The 27,034-nt window shown below is 44.1% G+C and overlaps 1 protein-coding gene across 4 annotated transcripts in view; it reads right to left on the reverse strand.

Annotated features, from left to right (window-relative positions):
- CPNE7 (copine 7) overlaps window positions 1-27,034 on the reverse strand; it is a 197,855-nt gene that overhangs the window by 11,474 nt on the left and 159,347 nt on the right. For all 4 annotated transcript variants that reach the window (XM_056526017.1, XM_056526016.1, XM_056526014.1 and 1 more), the window contains one exon: window positions 17,437-17,488. In XM_056526017.1, coding sequence (XP_056381992.1) covers window positions 17,437-17,488 — 52 coding nt within the window. The remainder of the gene's footprint in view (window positions 1-17,436; window positions 17,489-27,034) is intronic.

Here is a 27,034-nt window from a genome sequence, read left to right on the forward strand (position 1 = left end):
TCTTCAGCAGCTTAAAATGTATCCCAAATGGTCTTTTTGGTGGAATATTTATTTAGGTAGCTCCTCCCTTTTAGGAGAACGTCACATCCAATTGACAAAAAAGGTGGAATTTGGTGGAAAACGTGGAAAAGGAGTCTGTTAGCTTGAATACAGTTTTTTCAATATAAATAGATAAATAGTATATAATATATCATGGTTTAATATTGAACACAAATAATTAATTAAACTGGGTATAAAAATAATTAAATTAAATAAAATGGGATTAAAATAAATTAATAAATAAATAAAGTGGTGTGAAAAAATAAAAAAATTATATCACAGAAAATAAAATAAAAATTATATAAAAAATGATAACATGAAAAATGAAATTAAATAAAATTTATTTTTTCATGTTATTCTTTTTTATATAATTTTATACGTGAGACTGCAGAGTCTCTAGCAGCGAGCTCTCTGCCTTGAGAGCGGGGCTACATTGCTTCAGTCTCATTCAATCTGCAACATTGTATTTATTCCAATCTCATACCCCCAGTCAACAGTCAGTTGGCATGGCCCGGGAGCAGTTGGCATTGCCTCTGTCCTATGCTGTTCCCTCCCCTATTCAATGAGGATGATCTAATAAAGGGAAAGTCAGCAGCTACTGCCCAGCCAAGAAGCGGAAAAGACATCCACCGCTTCCTCCACTAGTCGGCCAAATAGTGATGAGAGTGACGTGGGAGGCGGCGTTGCCAGAGTTCAGGGTCCTGAAGCAGACACTGTTGAGGAACCTGAGGAGGGCATCAGTGACGTGCAGACACAATTCGATGATGATGAAGCCGATCGCAATTGGGAGCCGGATGCAGAAGGGACTTCATCAGGAGAAGAGGGTTGCAGGTTGCCCGTGAGGAACCAGCTGAGTCAGCAAGGTGGTAGCATGGTTGGCAGTCAGCATGGAAGCAGAAGTGGAAATTCTGGAGCCAAACGTGCCTGGAGGAGACCACCTGCTTCGCTGCAGCCTACCTTCCTGGAAGGTAGTGGAACAGAGGTTCTTGGGGACGGCAGCAGTAGCAGTCAATTAGTGCGGACTGTTGGTGGGAAAATCAGCTACTCGGCGGTGTGGCAGTTTTTCGTCAAGAATCCGGAGGAGGTTAACATAGCCACATGCAAGATATGTTGGCAGATGGTGAAGCATGGCCAGGGTTCCAATGTTGGCACCACGGCCCTGCATCAACACATGTTTCACCACCATAAAGCGGCCTGGGAGAACCGTGACTCCGATGTAGTGGTCCAGCCTGCTGCATCACCCAGTGGCATGCCGCTCCCTCTTTCAGCCAACCAAGGCTCCACCACCTCAGCCGAAGGGAGCTGTGTGTCAAACCTCCTCCAAGCTCCTGCTCCTCCTACTTTTAGTCAGTCATTCTGCCAACAATCCATCGGCGAAGCCATGTCCAAGAGACAACAGTATGCGCCCACTCATCCAACGGCGCAGAAGCTGAATGTGCTCCTGTCTAAGTTGCTGGTGCTGCAGTCCCTCCCTTTTCAAGTGGTGGACTCTGCACCTTTAAGAGAACTGATGGCTTGTGCCGAGCCGAGGTGGAGAGTGCCAAGGTGTCATTTCTTTGCAAAAAAGGCAGTACCATTCCTGCACAATTTTGTGGAAGAGAAGGTTGGCCAGTCCTTGAGCCTGTCGGTGTGTACCAAAGTGCACGGCAGCGCCAATGTCTGGAGCTTTAACTATGCTAAGGAACAATACATGTCCTTTACGGCTCACTGGGTGAATGTGGTTCCTGCACAGCCACAACACCAACTTGAACAGGTCACGCTGCTTCCTCCTCCACGCTCTCAGGCCATTGGTCCTGCGACAGTATGCGACTCCACCTCCTCATCCTCCACTGTGTCCACAGCCTCCACTGCCCAGACAAGTCTAAGTGCCCCTTCAGCATACCATGTGTTACGCCTAGCGCTCCGGGTCCCCGCTCCTCCCCGGAGCGCTCACGGCGTCTCTCTCCCTGCAGCGCCCCGGTCAGTCCCGCTGACCGGGAGCGCTGCACTGTCTTGGCCGTCGGGGATGCGATTCGCACAGCGGGACGCGCCCGCTCGCGAGTCGCATCCCAGGTCACTTACCCGTCCCGGTCCCCTGCTGTCTTGTGCTGGCGCGCGCGGCTCCGCTCTCTAGGGCGCGCGCGCGCCAGCTCTCTGAGACTTAAAGGGCCAGTGCACCAATGATTGGTGCCTGGCCCAATTAGCTTAATTGGCTTCCACCTGCTCCCTGGCTATATCTGATCTCCTCCCTTGCACTCCCTTGCCGGATCTTGTTGCCTTGTGCCAGTGAAAGCGTTTAGTGTGTCCAAAGCCTGTGTTACCTGAACTTCTGCTATCCATCCTGACTACGAACCTTGCCGCCTGCCCCCGACCTTCTGCTACGTCTGACCTTGCCTCTGCCTAGTCCTTCTGTCCCACGCCTTCTCAGCAGTCAGCGAGGTTGAGCCATTGCTAGTGGATACGACCTGGTTGCTACTGCCGCAGCAAGACCATCCCGCTTTGCGGCGGGCTCTGGTGAAAACCAGTAGCCTCTTAGAACCGGTCCACTAGCACGGTCCACGCCAATCCCTCGCTGACACAGCGGATCCACAACCCGTAAGCCGAATCGTGACACCATGTGTGCAAGCCACAGCAGTGTCACGCTGTTCTTCACATGGTTTGCAGAGTCACACAGGGGAGGAACTGTTAAAAGTAATTGGTATAGAAATCGGAGCATGGCTTATGCCACGAAAACTGGAAATGGTAACCATGGTGACTGACAACGGGAAAAACATCTTGTCTGTGCTGCGACTGGGAAGGCTGAGCCATGTGTCCTGCATGGCACATGTGTTCAATCTGGTTGTCAAGCGGTTCCTGAAGTGTTTCCCCCATTTGCAAGACATCCTAAAAATGGGAAGGAAACTTGCATGTACTTCAGCCACTCATACACTGCAAAGCCGCTGCTGCATCAGCATGAGCTGCAGCTTCAGAAAGGTATGCCCCAACATAGTCTAATTTATGACATTGCCACTCGTTGGAATTCCACCCTCGATATGTTTGACCGACTGTACGAACAGAGAAAAGCCATCACCGATTTCTTGATGATCCAGGCAGATAGGGGTATTCCCCTGTGTAACTTCAACGTAACTTCAGTGGCAGCTCATACATGACACCTGCCGTTTGCTGAGGCCCTTTGAGGAAGCCACATTATTAGTAAGTCGCCAGGATTACGGGATGAACTACGTAATTCCACTGCTTCATTTCTTTCAACACATGTTGGAAACTATGGCTGGTCAGGGCACTGGAGAAGTGACACCTACATCTCACGGCCACATGAGCCTTGTGGGGGCTGAACTGGAGGAGGGGGAGGGGCACAGTGGAGCACAGTTTAGGTTTCGCAAAATGGGCGGTTTTACTAGTAATCTGACAGGAGAGGAGGAGCAGGAGCAGCCAGAGTAGCTAGAGGGTTATGAGAAAGGCGAGACAGAGGACCCAGACACACTGTGGCAGTATGCAGTGGAGATGGAGGCAGGGAGTCCCTCCAAGTCACTTGCACAAATGGAACGATGCATGCTCACTTGCTTGCGTAGTGACAGCCGAATTGTCACCATTCAGCAGCAGGATGACTTCTGGCTCTTCACTTTATTGGACCCTCGCTACCACCACAAAATAGGGGACTTTTTTATACCCACTGAGAGGGAAGACAAACTGACCTACTACAGAGGCATCCTATGTAATCAGTTGGCCGATGCCTGTCGGCGCCATCGTCCATCCTCTTGCAGGTCTGAATCGGGGGGGGCTGCGCTCACCTTCCACTGCCATGGCTGCTGGGGAGGGATGCGGTGGCAGGAGCAGTACCAGCTCCATCAGCAGCAGCCTGAGTCTACATTGGTTGATGAGTACCTTTCTTCACCCGCATAGTGAAGCAACTCATCAGCAGCAGGTAGACCTGGAGCAGGACCTGAACCAGCAGGTGGTGGCATACCTGGACATGCCCATGTCAACACACCTTGAAGATCCGCTGGACTTCTGGGCAGTTAAACTTGATTTGTGGCCGCAACTAGCAGAGTTTGCCCTGGAAAAGCTGTCCTGCCCGGCCAGTAGCGTGCCATCAGAGCGGGTGTTTAGTGTGGCGGGGGCCATAGTCACCCCAAGGAGAACTTGTCTGTCCACGAAAAATGTGGAGGGACTGACCTTTGTGAAGATGAATCAGGCATGGATCTGCCAGGATTTCCACCCAACGATGCCTGATACATCAGAGTAGATTGACCATGGTGCCACACTAACACTTCACAAATATGACTAGTGCCAAACAGATTTAAGGCGCTGCTTCCCAGTTATAAACATTCCTCCGCATCAGACCTTTTTTCACCCACCTTCATCACTGGGTACTGATATTGCCCACTCTGTCACCGGGTAACTTTCAAGACTCCTGATGCTGCTGCCACCTCCAGGCTGTGCCATTCAGTCACTATATGGTCTCTTCATGCTTCAGCCAACTCCAAGCTGTGCCATTCAGACACTATATGGTCTCCTCATGCTTCAGCCAACTCCAGGCTGTGCCATTCAGCTACTATATGGTCTCCTCATGCTTCAGCCAACTCCAGGCTGTGCCATTCAGACACTATATCGTCTCCTCATGCTTCCGCCAACTCCAGGCTGTGACATTCAACCACTATATGGTGTCCTCATGCTTCATCCAACTCCAGGCTGTGCCATTCAGCCACTATATGGTCTCCTCATGTTTCAGCCACCTCCAGGCTGTGCCATTCAGACACTATATGGTCTCCTCATGCTGCCAAAAACTCCAGGCTGTGCTAATCAGCCACTTGAAAAGATACGTGTTCCAGTTTCTAAAACTTGAATTCTTTATTAGGTCATATTAAAATTAAACAAAAAGGTGCATGTTAAAAACCACAAAAAACGCTGACGCATTTCGGTTATACAGAAAAACCTCAATCATAGTGATGTTTTTGTGCGGGAGATACCCGGTATATATGTCTGCTAAGAAATGAATTAGTTGTGTTCAAACACGCCTTCAACAATTTTTAAATTAGTTTCAAGTGTGTTCTAAGGGTGGGGAGAAACTAAGCAGGCATAGATAGCGATAAAGCAATAGTATTCAATAATATATACTTTTGTATTTGTATATACCTATACGTATATGTGATCTAGAGGGGGACCATATCAATATTAAAGTAGATTAATAAATGTATGCTGCTCTGACTGAGTCTAGCTGAAGCTGGGTCTGTATTCTAAAGTGTGGTATTATTAAGTGTTACATTTGAGAAGTTTTATAAGCAGAAGTTCATGTGCTAAGTATACTGTGGATCATTGTTTTCCAAACAGGGTGTCTCCAGCGGTTGCATAGCCCTTACCTTTTTTTTTTTTTTTTCCTCCTGTCTGTAGCACACCTGGGGGAGGGGTTAATTGATTAACTGCTCTCAGGTGTATAAAACTAACTGGGAAACTCTGTGAGCCCTGCTCTGACTGAGTCTAGCTGAAGCTGGGTCTGTATTCTAAAGTGTGGTATTATTAAGTGTTACATTTGAGAAGTTTTATAAGCAGAAGTTCATGTGCTAAGTATACTGTGGATCATTGTTTTCCAAACAGGGTGTCTCCAGCGGTTGCATAGCCCTTACCTTTTTTTTTTTTTTTTCCTCCTGTCTGTAGCACACCTGGGGGAGGGGTTAATTGATTAACTGCTCTCAGGTGTATAAAACTAACTGGGAAACTCTGTGAGCCCTGCTCTGACTGAGTCTAGCTGAAGCTGGGTCTGTATTCTAAAGTGTGGTATTATTAAGTGTTACATTTGAGAAGTTTTATAAGCAGAAGTTCATGTGCTAAGTATACTGTGGATCATTGTTTTCCAAACAGGGTGTCTCCAGCGGTTGCATAGCCCTTACCTTTTTTTTTTTTTTTTCCTCCTGTCTGTAGCACACCTGGGGGAGGGGTTAATTGATTAACTGCTCTCAGGTGTATAAAACTAACTGGGAAACTCTGTGAGCCCTGCTCTGACTGAGTCTAGCTGAAGCTGGGTCTGTATTCTAAAGTGTGGTATTATTAAGTGTTACATTTGAGAAGTTTTATAAGCAGAAGTTCATGTGCTAAGTATACTGTGGATCATTGTTTTCCAAACAGGGTGTCTCCAGCGGTTGCATAGCCCTTACCTTTTTTTTTTTTTTTTCCTCCTGTCTGTAGCACACCTGGGGGAGGGGTTAATTGATTAACTGCTCTCAGGTGTATAAAACTAACTGGGAAACTCTGTGAGCCCTGCTCTGACTGAGTCTAGCTGAAGCTGGGTCTGTATTCTAAAGTGTGGTATTATTAAGTGTTACATTTGAGAAGTTTTATAAGCAGAAGTTCATGTGCTAAGTATACTGTGGATCATTGTTTTCCAAACAGGGTGTCTCCAGCGGTTGCATAGCCCTTACCTTTTTTTTTTTTTTTTCCTCCTGTCTGTAGCACACCTGGGGGAGGGGTTAATTGATTAACTGCTCTCAGGTGTATAAAACTAACTGGGAAACTCTGTGAGCCCTGCTCTGACTGAGTCTAGCTGAAGCTGGGTCTGTATTCTAAAGTGTGGTATTATTAAGTGTTACATTTGAGAAGTTTTATAAGCAGAAATTCATGTGCTAAGTATACTGTGGATCATTGTTTTCCAAACAGGGTGTCTCTAGCGGTTGCATAGCCCTTACCTTTTTTTTTTTTTTTTTCCTCCTGTCTGTAGCACACCTGGGGGAGGGGTTAATTGATTAACTGCTCTCAGGTGTATAAAACTAACTGGGAAACTCTGTGAGCCCTGCTCTGACTGAGTCTAGCTGAAGCTGGGTCTGTATTCTAAAGTGTGGTATTATTAAGTGTTACATTTGAGAAGTTTTATAAGCAGAAGTTTAGAAAGCAGGAGTTGTAAGCAGGACCCACTGTAACTGTAAGTATTACACTCCCTTGATAAAAGTAGTTTTTCTTAATAGTTAATAACAGCTGTTTGTCACCAAGGATATGGACAGCAGGATTGGAGGTTTTCTTCAGTGCACATTGTGCCACATGTATACATCTCTGGAGCAGCAGCTTCAGGGTGAATACCGCTGTGACAAATGTGAGCATGTTGCCCACCTGGAAGCTCGTATTAGAGATCTAGAGGAGCAAAATGCAACATTGAGGGCGATTGACAATCTTACAGAGCAAGCAGTTAGTGGGGTAGAAATGGAGGTTGGAGAAACTAGCCAGGAGGCCCAAATAGGGAGCTGGGTTAATGTAGTTAGAGGGACTGGAAAGGGGGCAAGGAAAAGGAAGGTCACTTCTGCTTCTGATCTCCCAAGTAAAATTGCCAAGTTGGGTGATGATGCGAGGGCCTCAGTATCAGAGATGGCAACCCTAGTGGATACTGGTCTCCCTAACAGCCGGGGGAACAGCTCAACTAGTAGTGTGGGGGATGGTAACGCAGGTAGGCCAAGACAGTTAGTTGTGGTAGGGGACTCTATAATCAGGAAGACGGATAGAATAATTTGTCGCCAAGACCACCTCAACCGAATGGTTTGCTGTCTCCCTGGTGCCAGGGTTCGGCATGTGGTGGAAAGGGTGGACAAATTACTAGGGGGGGCTGGGGATGACCCAGCTGTCGTGGTCCATGTGGGAACCAACGACAGAATACATGGTAGGTGGAGGTCCTTGAAGAATAATTACAAGGAACTAGGTGCCAAGCTGAAGGGAAGGACCTCTAAGGTTGTGTTCTCTGGAATACTTCCTGTGCCATGCGCATCGCAGGAAAGACAGCGGGAGCTTAGGGAGTTAAATGCATGGCTTAAGTCGTGGTGTGAGGGGGAAGGGTTTGGGTTTTTAGAGCACTGGGCTGACTTTTCATTGGGGTACAAACTCTATTCTACGGATAATTTGCACCTGAATGGAAGGGGGTCCGCTGTGCTGGGGGAGAGAATCCTGGAAGGGGTGGCTGAGTATTTAAACTAGGTGAGTGGGGGGAGGATAATAAAGCAAAGAAAGCAGACAGTGGGATGGATAGGTTAGAGAGGGGTCAGGACATAATGGCGGGTGGAGAGGAGTCCTGTGGGGGGAGGTTAAGAACAGTGGATAAGGAGATTCATGCGTTACAAACCAGCTGTAAAAATAAATGTAGCCCGAAAAATTGTAATCCCAATAATTCAAAAAATTCCATTAGCCCCAATAACTCAATAACTACAATAAGCCCCATTAACTCAAAAAATACCGTTAGCCCCAATAACTTAAATAACAACGTTAGACGCAATAACGCAAAAAATCCCATTAGCCCCAATAACTTAAATAATAACGTTAGACCCAATAACTCAAAAAATCCCATTGGCCCCAATAACTTAAATAGTACAATTAGCCCTTATAACTCAAAAATGACATTAACCCCAATAACTCTGAAAATCCCATTAGTGAGACTATATGTGTAAAACTTAATGGAAATGTAAAGTGTATGTTCACAAATGCCAGAAGCCTAGCAAATAAAATGGGGGAGCTTGAGGCCTTGATACTGGAGGAACATATTGATATAGTTGGGGTCACTGAGACATGGCTGAACTCCTCGCATGACTGGGCTGTCAATCTGCAGGGGTTTACATTGTTTCGCAAGGATAGAATGAACAGAAAAGGTGGTGGAGTCTGTCTGTATGTAAGAAGTGGTATGAAAGTCAGTGTGAACGATGCCATAGTGTGTGATGATTCTGAGGAGGTGGAATCACTGTGGGTAGAATTACAAAAGGAGGGAAATACTGAAAAAATAATATTTGGTGTAATTTACAGACCCCCTAATATCACTGAAGAGATAGAAGGTCGGCTGTATAAACAAATAGAGAGGGCCGCCCGGGCAGGTACAGTGGTAATAATGGGAGATTTTAACTATCCAGATATAGATTGGGGTCCGGGGTTGGCTAAAACTACAAAGGGGCGACAATTCCTAAATTTATTGCAGGATAATTTTATGGGCCAGTTTGTGGAGGACCCAACAAGAAGTGATGCCTTGTTGGATCTGATCATTTCCAACAACGCAGAGCTGGTTGGTAATGTAACTGTGAGGGAAAACCTTGGTAATAGCGACCACAATATAGTTACTTTTGACTTAAAATGTAGAAAACAAAGACAGACGGGGAAAGCAAAAACATATAACTTTAAAAAGGCAAACTTCCCTGGGTTGAGGGCTGCACTACAGGACATAGACTGGGGGGAGGTGTTCTCAAATGCTGATGCAGAAGGTAAATGGGACATCTTTAAATCAACTCTAAATAACTATACAGCTAAATATATACCAAAGGGGAACAAATATAAACGATTAAAACTAAATCCTACATGGCTGACAAATGAGGTTAAAAGAGCAATAAACAACAAAAAAATAGCCTTCAAAAAATTCAAATCTGATGGGTCAGCTATAACATTTAAACAGTACAAGGAGCTTAATAAAATCTGTAAAAATGTAATAAAAACAGCAAAAATTCAAAATGAGAGACAGGTGGCCGAAGAAAGCAAAACTAATCTTTTAGATATATAAATACAAAAAAACCAAGGACAGAGCATGTAGGACCCCTTAATAATGATAATGGGGAGGTTGTCACGGGCGATCAAGAGAAGGCGGAGCTACTGAATGGGTTCTTTAGTTCTGTATATACTATGGAAGAAGGAGCTGACATTGGACAGGTCAGTGCTGGTAACACATCATGTAATGTACTGAACTGGCTTAATGTAGAGATGGTACAAGGTAAGTTAAGTAAAGTAAATGTAAGCAAATCTCCAGGGCCGGATGGACTACACCCAAGAGTTCTTAGAGAGGTAAGTTCAGTAATATCTGTACCCTTGTTCATGATATTTAGAGATTCTCTGGTGTCTGGTATTGTGCCAAGGGACTGGCGCAAGGCTAATGTGGTACCAATCTTCAAGAAGGGCTCTAGGTCTTCGCCAGGCAATTATAGACCGGTAAGTCTAACGTGCATTGTGGGTAAATTGTTTGAAGGACTTATAAGGGATTACATACAGGAATACATAGGGGATAATAGTATTATAAGTGATAGCCAGCATGGGTTTACTAAGGATAGAAGTTGTCAAACCAATCTAATTTGCTTTTATGAAGAGGTGAGTAGAAGCCTTGACAGAGGAATGGCTGTGGATATAGTGTTTCTGGATTTTGCCAAAGCGTTTGATACTGTCCCTCACAGACATCTGACAGGTAAGTTAAGGTCCTTGGGCTTGGAAACTTTAGTTTGTAACTGGATTGAACACTGGCTCATGGATCGTACCCAGAGAGTGGTGGTCAATGATTCGTACTCTGATTGGTCCCCGGTTATTACTGGTGTACCCCAAGGTTCAGTACTGGGCCCGCTGCTGTTTAATTTATTTATCAATGATATAGAGGATGGTATTAACAGCTCTGTTTCTATCTTTGCAGATGACACCAAGCTTTGTAGCACGGTACAGTCTATAGAGGATGTGCATAAGTTACAAGATGACTTGGATAGACTAAGTGTCTGGGCATCCACTTGGCAAATGAGGTTCAATGTGGATAAATGTAAAGTTATGCATCTGGGTACTAATAACCTGCATGCATCGTATGTCTTAGGGGGGATTAAACTGTCAGAGTCACTGGTAGAGAAGGATCTGGGTGTACTTGTAGATCACAGACTACAGAATAGCATGCAATGTCAGGCTGCTGCTTCCAAAGCCGGCAGGATATTGTCATGTATAAAAAGAGGCATGGACTAGAGGGGCAGGGACATAATACTCCCCCTTTATAAAGCATTGGTACGGCCTCACCTGGAATATGCTGTTCAGTTTTGGTCGCCTGTTCATAAAAGGGACACTGCGGAGTTGGAAAGGGTGCAGAGATGCGCGACTAAACTAATATGGGGCATGGAACATCTTAGCTATGAGGAGCGATTAAAGGAGTTACAATTGTTTAGTCTTGAGAAGAGACGTTTAAGGGGGGATATGATAAATGTATATAAGTATATAAATGGCCCATACAAAAAATATGGAGAAAAACTGTTCCAGGTTAAACCCCCCCAAAGGACGAGGGGGCACTCCCTCCGTCTGGAGAAGAAAAGGTTTAGTCTAAAGGGGCGACACGCCTTCTTTACCGTGAGGACTGTGAATTTATGGAACGGTCTACCTCAGGAACTGGTCACAGCAGGAACAATTAACAGCTTTAAAGCAGGGTTAGATACATTCCTGGAACAAAATAACATTAATGCTTATGCAGAATTATAAAACTACATCCCTTTCCCTTATCCCCTTACATCCTTCCCTTCAATCCCCTGGTTGGACTTGATGGACGTATGTCTTTTTTCAACCATACTAACTATGTAACTAACTATGTAACTATGTATGAAAGGTCGTTTTTATAGTTTAAGCCTCTCGGGTACCTGGTGTCCAGACGGAGGATCCAAAACGCCTCCCGTCTGAACACCAGCTTATTCCAGTCACCACCCTGTCTCGGGAGTTTAACTCTCTCGATTCCAGTCACATTCAAGTTTGGTTGTTCTCCCGTATGTTTATCCAAAAGATGTTTTGTTAATCCAGATGTAGATCGTTGTAGAGGAAAAAGTTGTTTGCATGGTGCTAAATGTTCCGAGATTCTCACTTTCAATTTTCTGGTCGTGCAACCAATATATTGGAGGTTACAGGGGATGCATGTGACTAAATAAACCACGTGTGTGGTATGACAGTTTATGAATGACTTTATGTTGTAACTGATACCAGTGGATGATGATTTGAAATTATGATTATTATTAATACATTTACATGTGTTACAGCGTGTATGTCCACATTTGTATGTTCCAGTACAGTTCAACCAGTTATGTTTACTGTTGTATTAGTTCCGTAAGTCACTTGGGGATAAATGGTTGTACAGTGATTTACCCCTTCAGGGGACACTCTCCCTCTAGCCTGTATTATTTTAGATAGTGTTTCATTGTGATGTAACAAAGGTAAGTGCTTCAAGATTATTTGTTTTATTTGATTAAAGTTTACACTATATGCTGTGGTGAATGTGAGAGCATCAGGTTGAGAGGAGTCTGAGTGATGTTGAGTTGTACGTATTTAGTTTTTTAGGTAATATCCTTGGAGTTTTGAGTTAACAATGTTCTCGGCTCGTGTAATATCGGACTGTGTATATCCCCTATTTTTTAGGCGATTCGATATTTCAGCACACGTTATTTTGTATTCATTTTCTTGTGAACATGTTCTTCTCACACGTACAAATTCCCCTATGGGTAGGTTTTTAATAGTGTGCTTTGGATGGCAGCTTTCGGCATGCAAAAGACTGTTGCCAGCAGTTTGTTTGCGGTACAGTTTAGTTAAAATTTTATTAGTAAATGGATTACTCTTTAATGTGACGTCCAAAAAGTTGGTAGTAAGATCGTCACATTGGGTAGTGAAGCGTAAATTATAATGGTTGCAGTTCAAAAAATTTTCAAAATCAGCTACCTGTTCCTTTTTGCCAAGCCATACCAGGAGGAGATCGTCCAGATATCTACCATACCATCCAATAAGGTGGAAAAATGGATTGGTGGTATCGAATAGAACGGTCTCCTCCCAGTGGGCCATAAAGAGGTTCGCCAGAGATGGGGAGAATTTTGCCCCCATCGGGCAACCAGTGACTTGAAAAAAGTATTGCAAGTCAAATCGGAAAAATTGTGTACCAGCAAAAAGGATAATACATCAAGTATATATTGTTTTAATTCTGTACTGTAGTTGCTGTATTTTTCCAAGTGGTATGCTACTGTTTGTGTTGCAAGATTGTGTGGAATACATGTATATAGTGCTATAATATCTGCAGAAAACCAGGATGCATTGTTGGGCCATGTAATATTTTGAACTGCATGTAGTAATGATTTTGTATCAGCCACTAATTGTCTACTCATGCTACCACAAACTCTAGGCGGTCATTCAGCCACTATATGGTTTACTGATGCTGCTGGGCCAGGGACATTACCTAAAAATATTTTATGGTAGCACTAATTTCAATTTTAAAATTAATCTTTTAACCTTAGGGATGGTGAAGCCCTATTGTCTACTCATGCTGCCGCCAGCTCATGGCTGTGTCACTGTGCCACCATATGGTCTCCTTATGCTGTTGGCACCTTAAATTAAAGTTTAAAAATGTTAATATAAATAAAATCTTCAATTAAAAATTTCAAAAATATATTTAATCTTCTCTATTGTGAGGCCCTATGGTCTTGTTAGGCTATTGCCACCTCCCGACTGGGTCTACTATATGGTCTCCTCGTGCTTCCACCAATTCCAGGCTGTGTCATTCTGCCAGATTATGGTCTCCTCATGCTGCTGCCACCTCTAGGCTCATGTCATTATGCCATGTGAGTCCTTGTTAGATTGGGTTTTGTGGTCATACAGTATTAGTTCAAAGCAAACACCAGGACATTAAACTTGGAAATCTAATATAACTCTTAAGTTTAAAAAAAATCGACTGAGGCCCTATGGTCGTCTACGTAATATTATCTGTGGAATTATCACAAGAATCCAATGGAATAGCTTGGAGTGATAACAATGAACCATAACTGATTAAATGAAACATTCCCACTTTTATAGTCAGGGGGGCGCTGAGAGGCAGGGGTTGGAACAGGTGGTATCTCGCCTGGCGGAGGACCTCCAGCTCAATGCTCACCAGAATGGGTACTTTTATAAATTCTAATTAAATTAGATAAAAATTACAGTAAAATACTTTTTATCAACTCTTCAATTTTAACACCATATAGTCTCCCTGCAGCAGTGATTCTAATAGCAATACTTGTAATCTGCATATTATACTTAAAGGGTAGCTCCCACCATCCTTTTTTTTTTTTTTGCTAGCCCATTCCCACCCCCACCCCCCCCCCGCTACGGCACTAGCCTGTTCCCTCCTCTCCCCCCCCCCCCCCGCCCTGCATACTCCGTTCCCTCATTACACTTGCAGTTACTGCGGAGTCCGGCAGCGGGCGTGCAGGGACAGCGGCGGCAACGAGGCGGCGGCGATGTGCGGCCTCCCAGCCAGTGGCCGGGGAGCCAATGCGCTCGTTCCCGCCTGTCTGATTGACAGGCAGGGAGCGAGTGCAGCCTAACTGAAAAAGGACTGATTGCCACTCCAAAATCAGTCCTTTTTCAGTAGCCGGTTTTTAAATGTAAATTAAACCTTTTTAATGAAAAAAATATAATAATAAAAGTATATTAGAGATATGTTGTAGTACATAAGTACTGCAACATATCAAAAAATAAAGTTGGTGACAGTGCCCATTTAATAACAGTATTATTTCACTAACACAACACACTCCCTATACGTGTTAGGACAAGGCAAAGTGTTCTACACCCCTATTGAGGCTCTCTATGGGACAGAAATAGCCGTTTTTAATAGCGATTCGCCGCAAATAAATTCGGTCCGAAACAGATTTGTTCGGAAAATTCGGTGAATCGGCCAAATCAAATTTTTTAAAAGTTAGCTCATCTCTAGACATAATGAGAAAAAAAATCCATAAAATCCCATTGTCTGATTTTTAAAGAACTTATTTGAAACTGATGGTGGAAAATAAGTATTTGGTCACCTACAAACAAGCAAGATTTCTGGATCTCACAAATCTGTATCTTCTTCTTTAAGAGTCTCCTCTGTCCTACACTAGTTACCTGTATTAAAAGGGAAAACATTTTTTTTTTTAATCAAGTGATGCCAGAAAGTTAAACAGATTTATACTTGCCTACTGAGGAAGGGGTCGATTCCAGCACCCTGAAACGCGTCTAGGCCGTTACCTTGTCTGAACAGAGTGCTATCTTCATGCACTACCTCAATCCTAGCCGGCACGGAAGATCGCAATTTAAACCACCTGCTGCACTAAACAACTGATCTTGCACATCAAGCAAATTGCAAGTCTGCTGTCTTCACTATCAGAACATAGCGAGAGTCCGATATCCATACCGGTCTTTGCTAACACCACGGAGCGCTCACGAGGGAGCCCCTTGCTGGAGCCCTCCACCTGCCCAGGCATTCACGCCAAGACCATCGCAGAGATTACAGCCCTTGCCTTCACCGGCCAGTCGCAGTACGGGACCAGCAGCCAGGGTGAGACCGATCCATCTACTTGTTTAAAGACTGTGAGCAATGCATTTTATGCTACTTTAAGTAGCTGTGCCATGCATATCACCAGTACTGGAACATCTATTGTGCTTTGGGCCGGACTAACGGTCCATTCCGGACCATCGACACTGATTATATAGATATTTTCTATTTAGGTAGTTGCTTTTTTACACCTCTTTATCCTGTCATTAGGGCCCAATGACAGTTTACTAATGTTAATGCTCTGATCATTTAAAAAATAAGTTTTTATAATTGTTTTTATTAAAATTTACATTTTTTTCAAAAACCATCTGTCTTTATATATATTCATTGTGTACCCAGAAGGGTGATATTCTTGAGGTGTGGTTAATCTTTGTTTCTAATTTTTTCATAATTTGATCGGTGGGAATCGATCTTTTATCCACATTGACCTCGAATACCTGGTTGTGAGCTGCACACACAGTTTCTCAGATTCATAAATGACTTCTATTAAAAAATCTTAATCCTTCCAGTACTTATCAGCTGCTGAATACTACAGAGGAAGTTCTTCTCTTTTTGAATTTGCTTTCTGTCTGACCATAGTGCTCCCTGCTGACACCTCTGTCCATTTTAGGAACTGTCCAGAGTAGGAGCAAATCCCCATAGCAAACCTCTCCTGCTCTGGACAGTTCCTGACATGGACGGAGGTGTCAGCAGAAAGAAAATTCAAAAAGAAAAGAACTCCCTCTGTAGTATAAAGCAGCTGATAAATACTGGAAGGATTAAGATTTTTTAGCAGAAGTAATTTACAAATCTGTGTAACTTTCTGGCACCAGTTGATTTAAAAGAAAATGTTTTCCAGTGGAGTACCCCTTTAATGACACCTGTTTGAACTTGTTATCAGTATAAAAGACACCTGTCCACAACCTCAAACAGTCACACTCCAAACTCCCCCATGGCCAAGACCAAAGAGCTATTGAAGAACACCAGAAACAAAATTGTAGACCTGCACAAGACTGGGAAGACTGAATCTGCAATAGGCAAGCAGCTTGGTGTGAAGAAATCAACTGTGGGAGCAATTATTAGAAAATGGAAGACATACAAGACCACTGATAAACTCCATCGATCTGGGGCTCCACGCAAGATCTCACCCCGTGGTGTCAAAATGATCACAAGAACGGTGAAAAAAAAATCCCAGAACCACAAGGAGGGACCTAGTGAATGACATGCTACCATCAGCAAAACACTACGCCGCCAGGGACTCAAATCATGCAGTGCCAGAAGTGTCAACCTGCTTAAGCCAGTACATGTCCGGGCCCTTTTGAAGTTTGCTAGAGAGCATTTGGATGATCCAGAAGAGTATTGGGAGAATGTAATATTGTCAGATGAAACCAAAGTAGAACTTTTTGGTAAAAACTCAATTTGTCGTGTTTGGAGAAGAAAGAATGCTGAGTTGCATCAAAAGAACACCATACCTGCTGTGAAGCATGGGGGTAGAAACATCATGCTTTGGGGTTGTTTTTCTGCTAAAGAACCAGGACCACTGATCTGTGTAAAGGAAAGAATGAATGGTGCCATGTATCGTGAGATTTTGAGTGAAAACCTCCTTCCATCAGCAAAGGCATTGAAGATGAAACGTGGCTAGGTCTTTTAGCATGACAATAACCCCAAACACACTGCCCGGGCAACGAAGGAGTGGCTTCATAAGAAGCATTTCAAGGTCCTGGAGTGGCCTAGCCAGTGTCCAGATCTCAACAGAATAGAAAACCTTTGGAGGGAGTTGAAAGTCTGTGTTGCCCAGCGACCGCCCCAAAACATCACTGCTCTAGATGAGATCCACATGGAGGAATGGGCCAAAATACCAGCAACAGTGTGTGAAAACCTTGTAAAGGCTTACAGAAAATGTTTGACCTCTGTCATTGCCAACAAAGGGTATCTAACAAAGTACTGAGATGAACTTTTGTTATTGACCAAATACTTATTTTCCACCATAATTTGCAAATACATTCTTTAAAAATCAGACAATGTGATTTTATGGATTTTTTTTTTCTCATCCTGTCTCTCATAGTTGAGGTATACCTATGATGAAAATTTCAGGCCTCTCATCTTTTTAAGTGGGAGAACTTGCACAATTGGTGGCTGACTAAATACTTTTTTGCCCACTGTATGTGTACAATCGTTTTGCCCTTTCCTGGTCCTTAGTATCATATGTACAACAGTTTCTACACATTCTTAGCTCTTAGTACTATGTGTACAACAGTTTCTTAGCCCTTCTACACTTTTTCTAGAATGTGTAGTCTAGTATTTGTATGGATCCAAATGAACTAGTGATGCCTGTTAAGTTGATATAATGGGTCTATTGGATCACTCTTGACCCTTTTACATTCCCTTACCTTCACATTCATCGTCATCAGGGTTGAAATTTATAGCAAAATCATGTGAGACCTGTAAATGAGAAGACACTGTGAGAAGAAAAAGGTCAACAGATGCTGTTAGTACAAAAGAAGTAGAAAAAGCAGAAACACTGTTCTTTGGCTGTAAATACTATGTCAAAGGATATCCCGTGTCTTGTTTCCTTAGGTCGTCTACAACATTGTCCTATATGACACAGTTTTGTACTTGACGTGCCTTCCCTTCATAAATAACCAAGTACAAAGGACCTCACGCCTTATGAGAACTGATAAATAGCTGTTTGCTGCCTTTTTTCATGTATAGACATTGATTCTTTCAGAATGCAAGACCCAGTTAAAGACAAAAGACAATGACAAACAGCTTATGAGCCGCAAGGAGGTAATGTCAACTATTTGCTAGCACAGTCGCCAGGCATACAAGGTTGCAATGTGACACTGATATATCAGATGCATAAGTGTAGCGACATAATGAGAGCATCAGAGGATGGGGGATCTGCACAGACAATGAGAAAAGACCCACATACTATAGATGTTCCAAGGAACCAGCAGAAGAGTAATTTTCCCATGGGCTGGTTTCATATGGTAGACCACCAGGGCAGTTTTAGGTTCTGAAGAATGTGGAGCTTGTAGTGGTTGTGTACTTGTTGTATAAGGAAAGTTGTCAGTCATTATAGCATTGCCTATCCAGGGGGCTCTTTTATATATTTTAGATCATCAACGATCTACTAGATCTTCTATCCACCATAGACATCTCTTGTTCCCCTGAGCAGCTGCTACCTGTAAAGGTATTTTACATCTGTTGGTGCAGAGATACCTTCATTGAGCTTAATTACCGGCAAGGTGGAATACCCTTTCAGGATGGACTGGGTAGAATCTTCACAAGGCATTTTTTTTCTAATGTGATCCTCCTTTATTAAAGTCCAGCCGCATTCGACATGCTTAGCTCTACATAATTGTCTCCAGATAACTGACTGGTATAAGAAGAAACAACTTGTGGGTAGAATATCTATTCAGTGTTTTGCGATAGCAACGAGCACGCCTCCAAGAAAATCAGCTTCTCAATACAAAAAAGGTTTATTACCATTAATGCAACGCGTTTTGCTGCAACTCCACTTCATCAGGCTTTGATGCCTAATAAAGTGGAGTTGCCGTGAAACGCGTTGCATTATGGGAATTCAACCTTTTTGGTACTGAGAAGAGTCCCAGCGCGAGTTTGATCCTGCCTCATGTGGCTGGAGTGTGTCAGCAGTTCCTGCAGGAGGAAGGCATTGATGCTAGACCTGAATCCAATTGAACACATCTGGGACATCATGTCTCGCTCCATCCACCAACGCCACGTTGCACCACAGACTGTCCAGGAGTTGGCGGATGCTTTAGTCCAGGCCTGGGAGGACATCCCTCAGGAGACCATCCGCCACCTCATCAGGAGCATGCCCAGGCATTGTAGGGAGGTCATACGGGCACATGGAGGCCACACGCACTACTGAGCCTCTTTTTGACTTGTTTTAAGGACATTACATCAAAGTTGGATCAGCCTGTAGTGTGGTTTTCCACTTTGATTTTGAGTGTGACACCATATCCAGACCTCCATGGGTTAATAAATTTGATTTCCATTGATCATTTTTGTGTGATTTTATTGTCAGCACATTCAACTATGTAAAGAGGAAAGTATTTCATACGATTAGTTCATTTATTCAGATCTAGGATATGTTATCTTAGAGCTCCCTTTATTTTTTTGAGCAGTGTATTTACGGTATCACACTACGGAGCGCTTGTTCCCTCGGTTTTAGTATTCAGTGTTCTGACTTTTAGTAATTCTCAGGGTCTGTTCTTGTTACTCGGACCACTTTTTTGCTCATATACGGAAAGACACTGTTATTTTGGTCTCCTGTGGGAAAAAATGTCTTTGTTCACATCATCTGTGAAATACGAGCAAAGAAGTTACCATACTGAGATTATGTAGCAGATTTGTACCATTCATGTATTTGACTTACTGGATAAACAGTAATTGACATCTTATCCCCTATCCAAAGGATAGGGGATAAGATGTCAGATCGCCGCGGTCCCGCTACTGGCACTGCGCTATCATTACTGCACAGAGCGAGTTCTCTCTGTGCGTAATGACGGGCGATACAGGGGACAGAGCAGCGTGATGTCATGGCTCCGCCCCTCATGACATCACGGCCCGTCCCCTTAATGCAAGTCTATGGCAGGGGGTGTGGCGACCTTCATGCCCCCTCCCATAGACTTGTATTGAGGGGGCGGGCCGTGATGTCATGAGGGGTGGGCCGTGACATCACGAGGGGCGGAGCCATGATGTAACGATGCTCCGGCCCCTGTATTGCCCGTCACTACGTGCAGAGCGAACTCGCTCTGTGCAGTAATGATAGCGCAGTGCCGCAGCGGCGATTCCAGGGGTCCCCAGCAACGGGACCGTGGCGATCTGAGATCTTATCCCCTATCCTTTGGATAGGGGATAAGATGTCTAGGGCGGAGTACCTCTTTAACAGGGTTTTCTAGGCTTAGAAAGACATGGCTGCCACACCTGTCCAAAAGTTGTGTGGGATATTGCAGCACAGCCTTTTTCTACCTAAAAGAAGCTGAGCCAAATACAATCCATGACATATTGACATATTCCTTTTCTGTGCAGATCAATTTCCAGCAGTGTCCTCCTTATCATTATAGTCAATATCACTGTAAAAGGTGACACTGATGTATACATAAGACACCATTTTCAATAAACAATCCTTGTCGGGAGCAGCGGCCATTGATCTCTCTCTTTGCTCCTGCGCTCTTGACGAGGAAGGACCTATACAGCTATCTCCCGCAGTGAGTTAGGCCCGAGCCTTGCGGCAACGGCTGATCGATTCTAAATTGAGAGTGTATCAATCCCTAAGCACTCTCCAAGATCACCGGACCTTATCTATCCCCTAAATCCGGACGGATCTGCAAAATTACCCTAAATTCAGAGACTGTATCTAAAGTCAAGATCCGCAGTAACTGTCAGTCATTGCACTATATAGAGACTGTATTCTTGAGACTGTTATTGTGCATTGGATGTACCGCAAGCCGTTCAGGAGAGTTATCCAAGTTCAAGTTCAAGTACCTTGTGGACCTTCAGTCATTTTTTACATGCACCTATCGTTACAGGGAAGGGCGGCGATAGGCCTGAGAATTACCTCAGCATACTAGCCCTCAGCCTGGCGTCACAAACTATAGGGTTAACATTAACCCCTCATATACCGAAACAATACCCCAACTACCATACACCCCCCAAGGCATACCACACATGGTTTTAGGACCTGTCACAAAAAAAGCATATGGGGCACAAATGAGCCGACCAGAGTAACTATCTATTAGCTAGAGTGGACAGCGAGTACAAAGAATGATTTTTGCTCTGGCGGACCAACCTGCCTCTTCTAACGTATTACCCCAGCAATAACAGCTGGTGGACGAGTTCTGATCTACTGGTATAAAATGGAATCATGTTGAAGTGGTACTCCAGCCAACACCTTCTTTTAGATTATTGAATGTACTTTATAAAGTTATACAATTGGTAGTGTAATTACACATTTTTCCCCATTACTTTGATATTTGCACCACTTACCCTGGCCAAAAGTCTTGTAGTCTTGTTTAAACCCCCAACAACCTCTCAGGTTCATGTCCAGTAATGTGGCCAGTGCTGGCATTTTGTGACGTGATGTCACAAATACATGTCCTCACAGGGGGCCTGGCATAGCTTAGCATCTGCACCTTTACATTTACTCAACCATGAAGGTAGCATTGCTTCAATCTTGTTTGGGTAGAGATTATACAGGGAGGGAGAAACTGCAATAAAAAGCAGGGGAGCATAGGGTGATGGGACCTAAGTAGTGTGCGCCATGCTGCTAATGCCGGAAGTGAAGAGCAATTCCATCTAGGGGACAGAAGAGCCTGAGGGAGAATGCTGGACTTTTTTGCTGACAGCACAATGTCATTCTTGTCAATTGTTTCCTTCTTTATTGCTTTGGTCAGATAACCCCTTTAAGCCAATTTACCAATTGTACAAATTGTTCTTATTGTCATCAGTGCTAACCCCCTGTAATAACACAGTTAACAGGCTGTGGTGTGCAGTTTGTGCAACCTGAAAAAATTATAAACCTACATATTTTATTGTAAATAATTTTAATCTCAAGACTTTATGTCTCAAGGTTCTTAAAATATAACCAAAAAACAACTAGTTATAGATTCTCCATGAGTGCAAGAACTCAAAGACCAGACAAAAGCATTTTGCTATAGAGATATTACTATTAGGAGAACATTTTCTGTTCCTCTAAAACTCTGGATTCTTTGTGGTTTTTGCTGTTCAGTTCCTTCAGATTTAGAATTCTTAGTGACACAGCTTCTATTGTTCCCAAGACTTCACTTGAATTCTTGGTCTTGTCACTTTGAGAATCTCATGGCCTTAAGTGTCGGTAATTACCTGCCATTTACATCTCATTAGCAGCAGATTTCTTGTCTAGTGAGTGATATGATATAAGGCTTGGTGACATTCACTCCAACAGGAAAATCCTTTATTGTCACTGAATAGTCCTTTGTGAGAAAGTAATAGGTAAGTAATTTATACTTTTGCAGAAAATCACCCACTTCATATTGAATTCAATGTCTAGGCTGTTATGGAGCAGACAATAGTATTCATCCACATAACTGATGCACAAATGCTTCAAATATATGGTGATATATACAGAATACTAATTTAAATATACTGCATTGTGCTACAGGGGTGACTAGCCAAAGCAACCCCAGCAATACCAGCTCTACAGTATATACAGTAGCTGCTAAATGTCATATATTAAAAGGGTTACATACTAGATGATCAAATTTGGGAGAATGGTTCCCTACAATAAACTGATACATGATCTACTGACTAATGAATCAATAGGTATTACCTCTGAAATCAATGGGCTGTCTGTTTAATACACGATAAACACCTTCAGGCTAGGTTTCCACACAGGTTCTTTTCTGTCGTTTTTTTGGAAAACTGTCACTGCAGTTTTTTAACAAAAGTCAGAAGTGGATCCAGCAGGAAGGAGAAGAATAAATCATTTTGTTATATTTTATGTTCCTTTTGAATACAAATCTGACAGGCCCAAGAACTTCAGTGGCAGTTTTCCAAAAAAAAAAGCCAGAAAAAAACCTGTGTGGAAACCTAGCCTAAGGGTGTGTTCACACTGGGCGATAGATGCTGAAACTCCTCTCATGAAATTCAGCGAGCGGAGATTAATTCTTCGGTGGTAGGACCGCGCAGCCATGGGCAGTCACTACTGACGGCTATGCAGAGCTTGTGGACTTCGGCGCAAAGAATAAACATGTTCCTGGAATTGTCCGCTGCTGAAATTGCTCAGTGTGAACGGGTCTCACAGAGGATCCATTCACACTGATGTTAAAGTTCACTGCGCATAATTTCGGTAATTTTTGTAGCTGCTCTCCTCTCTGAAGCTAGGTTTCTACACACATTTTTTTTCTGGCGTTTTTTGGAATACTACCACAGCAGTTTTTGAGCCAAAGCCAGAGGGAATGGGAAATATAAAAGGAAGCACTCAAAATTCCAAAGGATAGGGCATAAGATGCCTGACCGCGGGTGTGTGTGTGACGCCCCCTCCGTAGGCTTGCATTGAGGGGGCGGATTGTGACGTCACATGGGGCGGAGCCGTGATGTCACTATGCTCCGTCCCTGTGATCGCTAGTAATCAGACCCGGAGCGAGCACGCTCCGGGAGCTGATGCTAACGGGGTGCGGCGTGGAAGATCACGGGCTTCCCCAGCGGCGGGACCCGCATGGTCAGGCATCTCATTCCCTATCCTTTGGATAAGGGATAAGATGTCTTAGCGCTGGAGTACCCCTTTAATACATTTCTGGCTTTGGCTCAAAAACTGCAGTGGAAGTTTTCCAAAAACTGACAGAAAAAAAACCAAGTGGAAACTTAGCCTTAAAGGGGTTAATCCCCCACCCACTTACAGTATTGCCATGCTCCCTGGAGACCATGTGACTAATAACATATTGGCCCTGATTTACTAAGAGTGTAGTGTAGCTTTCTTTGTGGGTTTTAATTCCTTACAAGTATTTTTCCACGGTATTTACTAAGATTTCCCTACATTTTGCACTTTTCCCTACAGTTTGCTTTTTTTTACACATGCTCTGAGCCGTGGGGTTTACACAGCTCAAATCCACCACATTTTCTGTGGAAACCTTAGAAAATATGTTGGGATTTTTTTTAAATGACTGGGACACGCCCCTCTTTTTCAGGTTTTCTGAGCAAAATAGAGAGTTAGTTGGTTTTTAAATTTTTTGGCGCACATTCTGGCGCAGACACAATTTGTGGCGTAATGTGCCAAATTCTGATGCACAACCTGACAAAACAGGTTGGGTTTACAATAGAAAATCTGGGTCATGTGGGGCAGTGGCGTTGCGACCCGGGTGCGGGGGGTGCGGCCCGCACCGGGTGACACCAACCTAATGGGGTGACACCAAGACGCTCCGCAGCACCCCCCCACCCTCCCCTCCCCCTCCCCAGCTACACAGACACCCCCCTCATCTGTGCCCGACCGGCCTCCCATCCGTCAGCACCCCCACCCCCCCCCCCCTGCGCTGTGTGTGCGGTGCGCCCGTCCGTCAGCAAACCCCCTCTTTCACCTTCACTGTGCGCCCGACCGTCATCACACCCCCCCTCACCTTCACCAGTACTGTGCCCGTCCTCCGCTCCCACGTCTGCGCCGGCCTGACGTCACACCGCATGGCCGCGCAGGAGGACGTGAGTTACGTCACTCGCACGGCGCCCGGTGAGAAGGAGCGCTGCGCTGGATGGGTGAGTGTGTATGTCTGTCTCTCTGTCTCTCTGTCTCTATCTATGCTTGTGTGTGACTGTGTGTATGTGACTGTGTGTGTTTGTGTGACTCTCTGAGTGTGTGTGTGTGACTCTGTGTGTGTGTGTTTGTGTGACTCTCTGAGTGTGTGTGTGTGACTCTGTGTGTGTGTGTTTGTGTGTTTGTGTGTGTGTGTGACTGTGTGACTCTGTGTGTGTGTCTGTCTGTCTGTGAGTGTGTGTCTCTCTGACTGTGTGTGTGTGTGTTTGTCTCTCTGTGTTGTATGTGTTTTTTTTTTTGTGTGTGTGTGGGGGGGGGGGGGGGGGGGGGGGGGGGGGGAGGGGGTATAACCAGCGATCTATTGTGGGGAAACTTTGACCCATTGTGGGGAACCTGCAAGGGAACCTGCAAGGGAACCTGCGGCCTAATGTGGGGAAACTACTACCAAATGTGGGGAGTCTATGCTACCTAATGTGGGGAGTCTATGCTACCTAATGTGGGGAATCTGTGCTACCAAATGTGGGGAGTCTATGCTACCTTATGTGGGGAATCTGTGCTACCTAATGTGGGGAAATTGCTACCTAATGTGGGGTAACTGGTACCTACCTAATGTGGGGGAACTGGTACCAAATGTGGGGAATCTATGCTGCCTAATGTGGGGAATAGATGCTACCTAATGTGGGGAAACTGCGACCTACCTAATGTGGGGGCACTGCTGCCTACCTAATGCTCCCCCCCTGGCAGTAGCACCCTCATCATCCACCAGCAACACCCCCCCCCCCCCCCCCAGCAGCACCTCCATCAAAATATCCTGAAGGTGGATGATGGAGGTGCTCCTGCAAGGAGGATGATCCTGCCGATGGATGATGGGGGTGATACTGCCAGGGGGGATGGCCAGTAGCACCCTCATCATCCTACAGCAACACCTCCCCAGTAGTAGCACCCCCATCATTCACTAGCAACACCACCAATACCCCCCTCCCGTGGTAATAGCATCAGCTAACGGATGTTGAGGGGTGTTACTTTGTTTGTGGTATTATATTCAGACGGTGCACTGTATGGCAACGTTATATTCAGAGGGCGCAGTGGGTGGTAGTATTATATTCAGAGGGCGCAGTTTGTGGTAGTATTATTAGAGATGAGCGAACTTACAGTAAATTCGATTTGTCACGAACTTCTCGGCTCGGCAGTTGATGACTTATCCTGCGTAAATTTGTTCAGCTTTCAGGTGCTCCGGTGGGCTGGAAAAGGTGGATACATTCCTAGGAAAGAGTCTCCTAGGTCTGTATCCACCTTTTCCAGCCCACGGGAGCACCTGAAAGCTGAACTAATTTATGCAGGAAAAGTCATCAACTGCCGAGCAGAGAAGTTTGTGACGAGTTTAATTTACTGTAGTTTGCTCATCTCTAAGTATTATATTCAGAGGGTGCAGTGGGTGGTAGTATTATATTCAGAGGGTACAGTATGTGGCAGATTTATATTCAGGGGGTACAGTATGTGGCAGATTTATATTCAGAGGGTACAGTATGTGGCAGATTTATATTCAGAGGGTACAGTATGTGGCAGATTTATATACAGTGCGTACAGTATGTGGCAGATTTATTTTCAGAGGGCGCAGTTTGTGGTAGTATTATATTCAGAGGGCGCAGTTTGTGGTAGTATTATATTCAGAGGGTATAGTGTGTGGCGGTATTATATTCAGGGGTACAGTATGTGGCAAATTTATATTCAGAGGGTACAGTATGTGTTGGTATTATATTCAGAATGAACAGATGTGTGGTAGTATTATATTCAGTGGGTATGGTGTATGGAAGGTTTATAATCAAAGAGTATAGTGTATAGTAGTATTATATTTAGAGGATACAGTGTCTGGCAGGTTTATAATAATAATTGTTTTCATATAGAGGATGAGAATGCGCTGACATAGTGAGGAGACGTCTGGGCGTCACATTCTGCAGACAGAAGTTTTAGCTGGACCAGGCGGTATGTACCATCTGAATTAGAAAAGGAAAGACTATAGAGAAGACGTCACCTGTAGTCACTGATATCGTTGTGTATTCTCCTCTCTATGTCCCATCAGAGCTGTAGTCACTTGTCCGTTCTACAGTTAGGTCAGTGAAACTACAACTCCCAGCATAACCTCACCACTGCATAAAGGGGTACTCTACTGGAAAAACATTTTTTTAATCAGCTGGTGCTACAAAGTTAAACAGATTTGTAAATTACTTCTATTTAAAAATCTTAATCCTTCCAGTACTTATTAGCTGCTGTATAAGCGATTCACAGGAAGTTATTTTCTTTTTTAATTTATTTTCTGTCTGACCACAGTGCTCTGTGCTGACACCTCTGTCCATGTCAAGAACTGTCCATAGTAGGAGCAAATCCCCATAGCAAACCTATCCTGCTCTGGACAGTTCCTGACATGGACAGAGGTGTCAGCAAATAGCACTGTGGTCAGACTGGAAAGAACAACACAACTTCCTGTGGAGCATACACCAGCTTATAAGTACTGTAAGTATTAAGATTTTAAATAGAAGTAATTTAAAAATCTGCTTAACTTTCTGGCACCAGTTGATATAAAAGTAAACGTTTTCCAGTGGAGTACCCCTTTAAGTAATTCTGGGAGCTGTATATTTCAATGGTGAAAACTTCTTTAACACTTTCCTATTCTGTGGCAACTGGTATATCTGATTATTATACTGGAATTTCTCACAATGCGCTACAACAGTGGTGTCTGT

This window comes from Hyla sarda, chromosome 6 (assembly GCF_029499605.1).
Source record: "Hyla sarda isolate aHylSar1 chromosome 6, aHylSar1.hap1, whole genome shotgun sequence".
In the NCBI taxonomy this organism is placed as follows: domain Eukaryota; kingdom Metazoa; phylum Chordata; class Amphibia; order Anura; family Hylidae; genus Hyla; species Hyla sarda.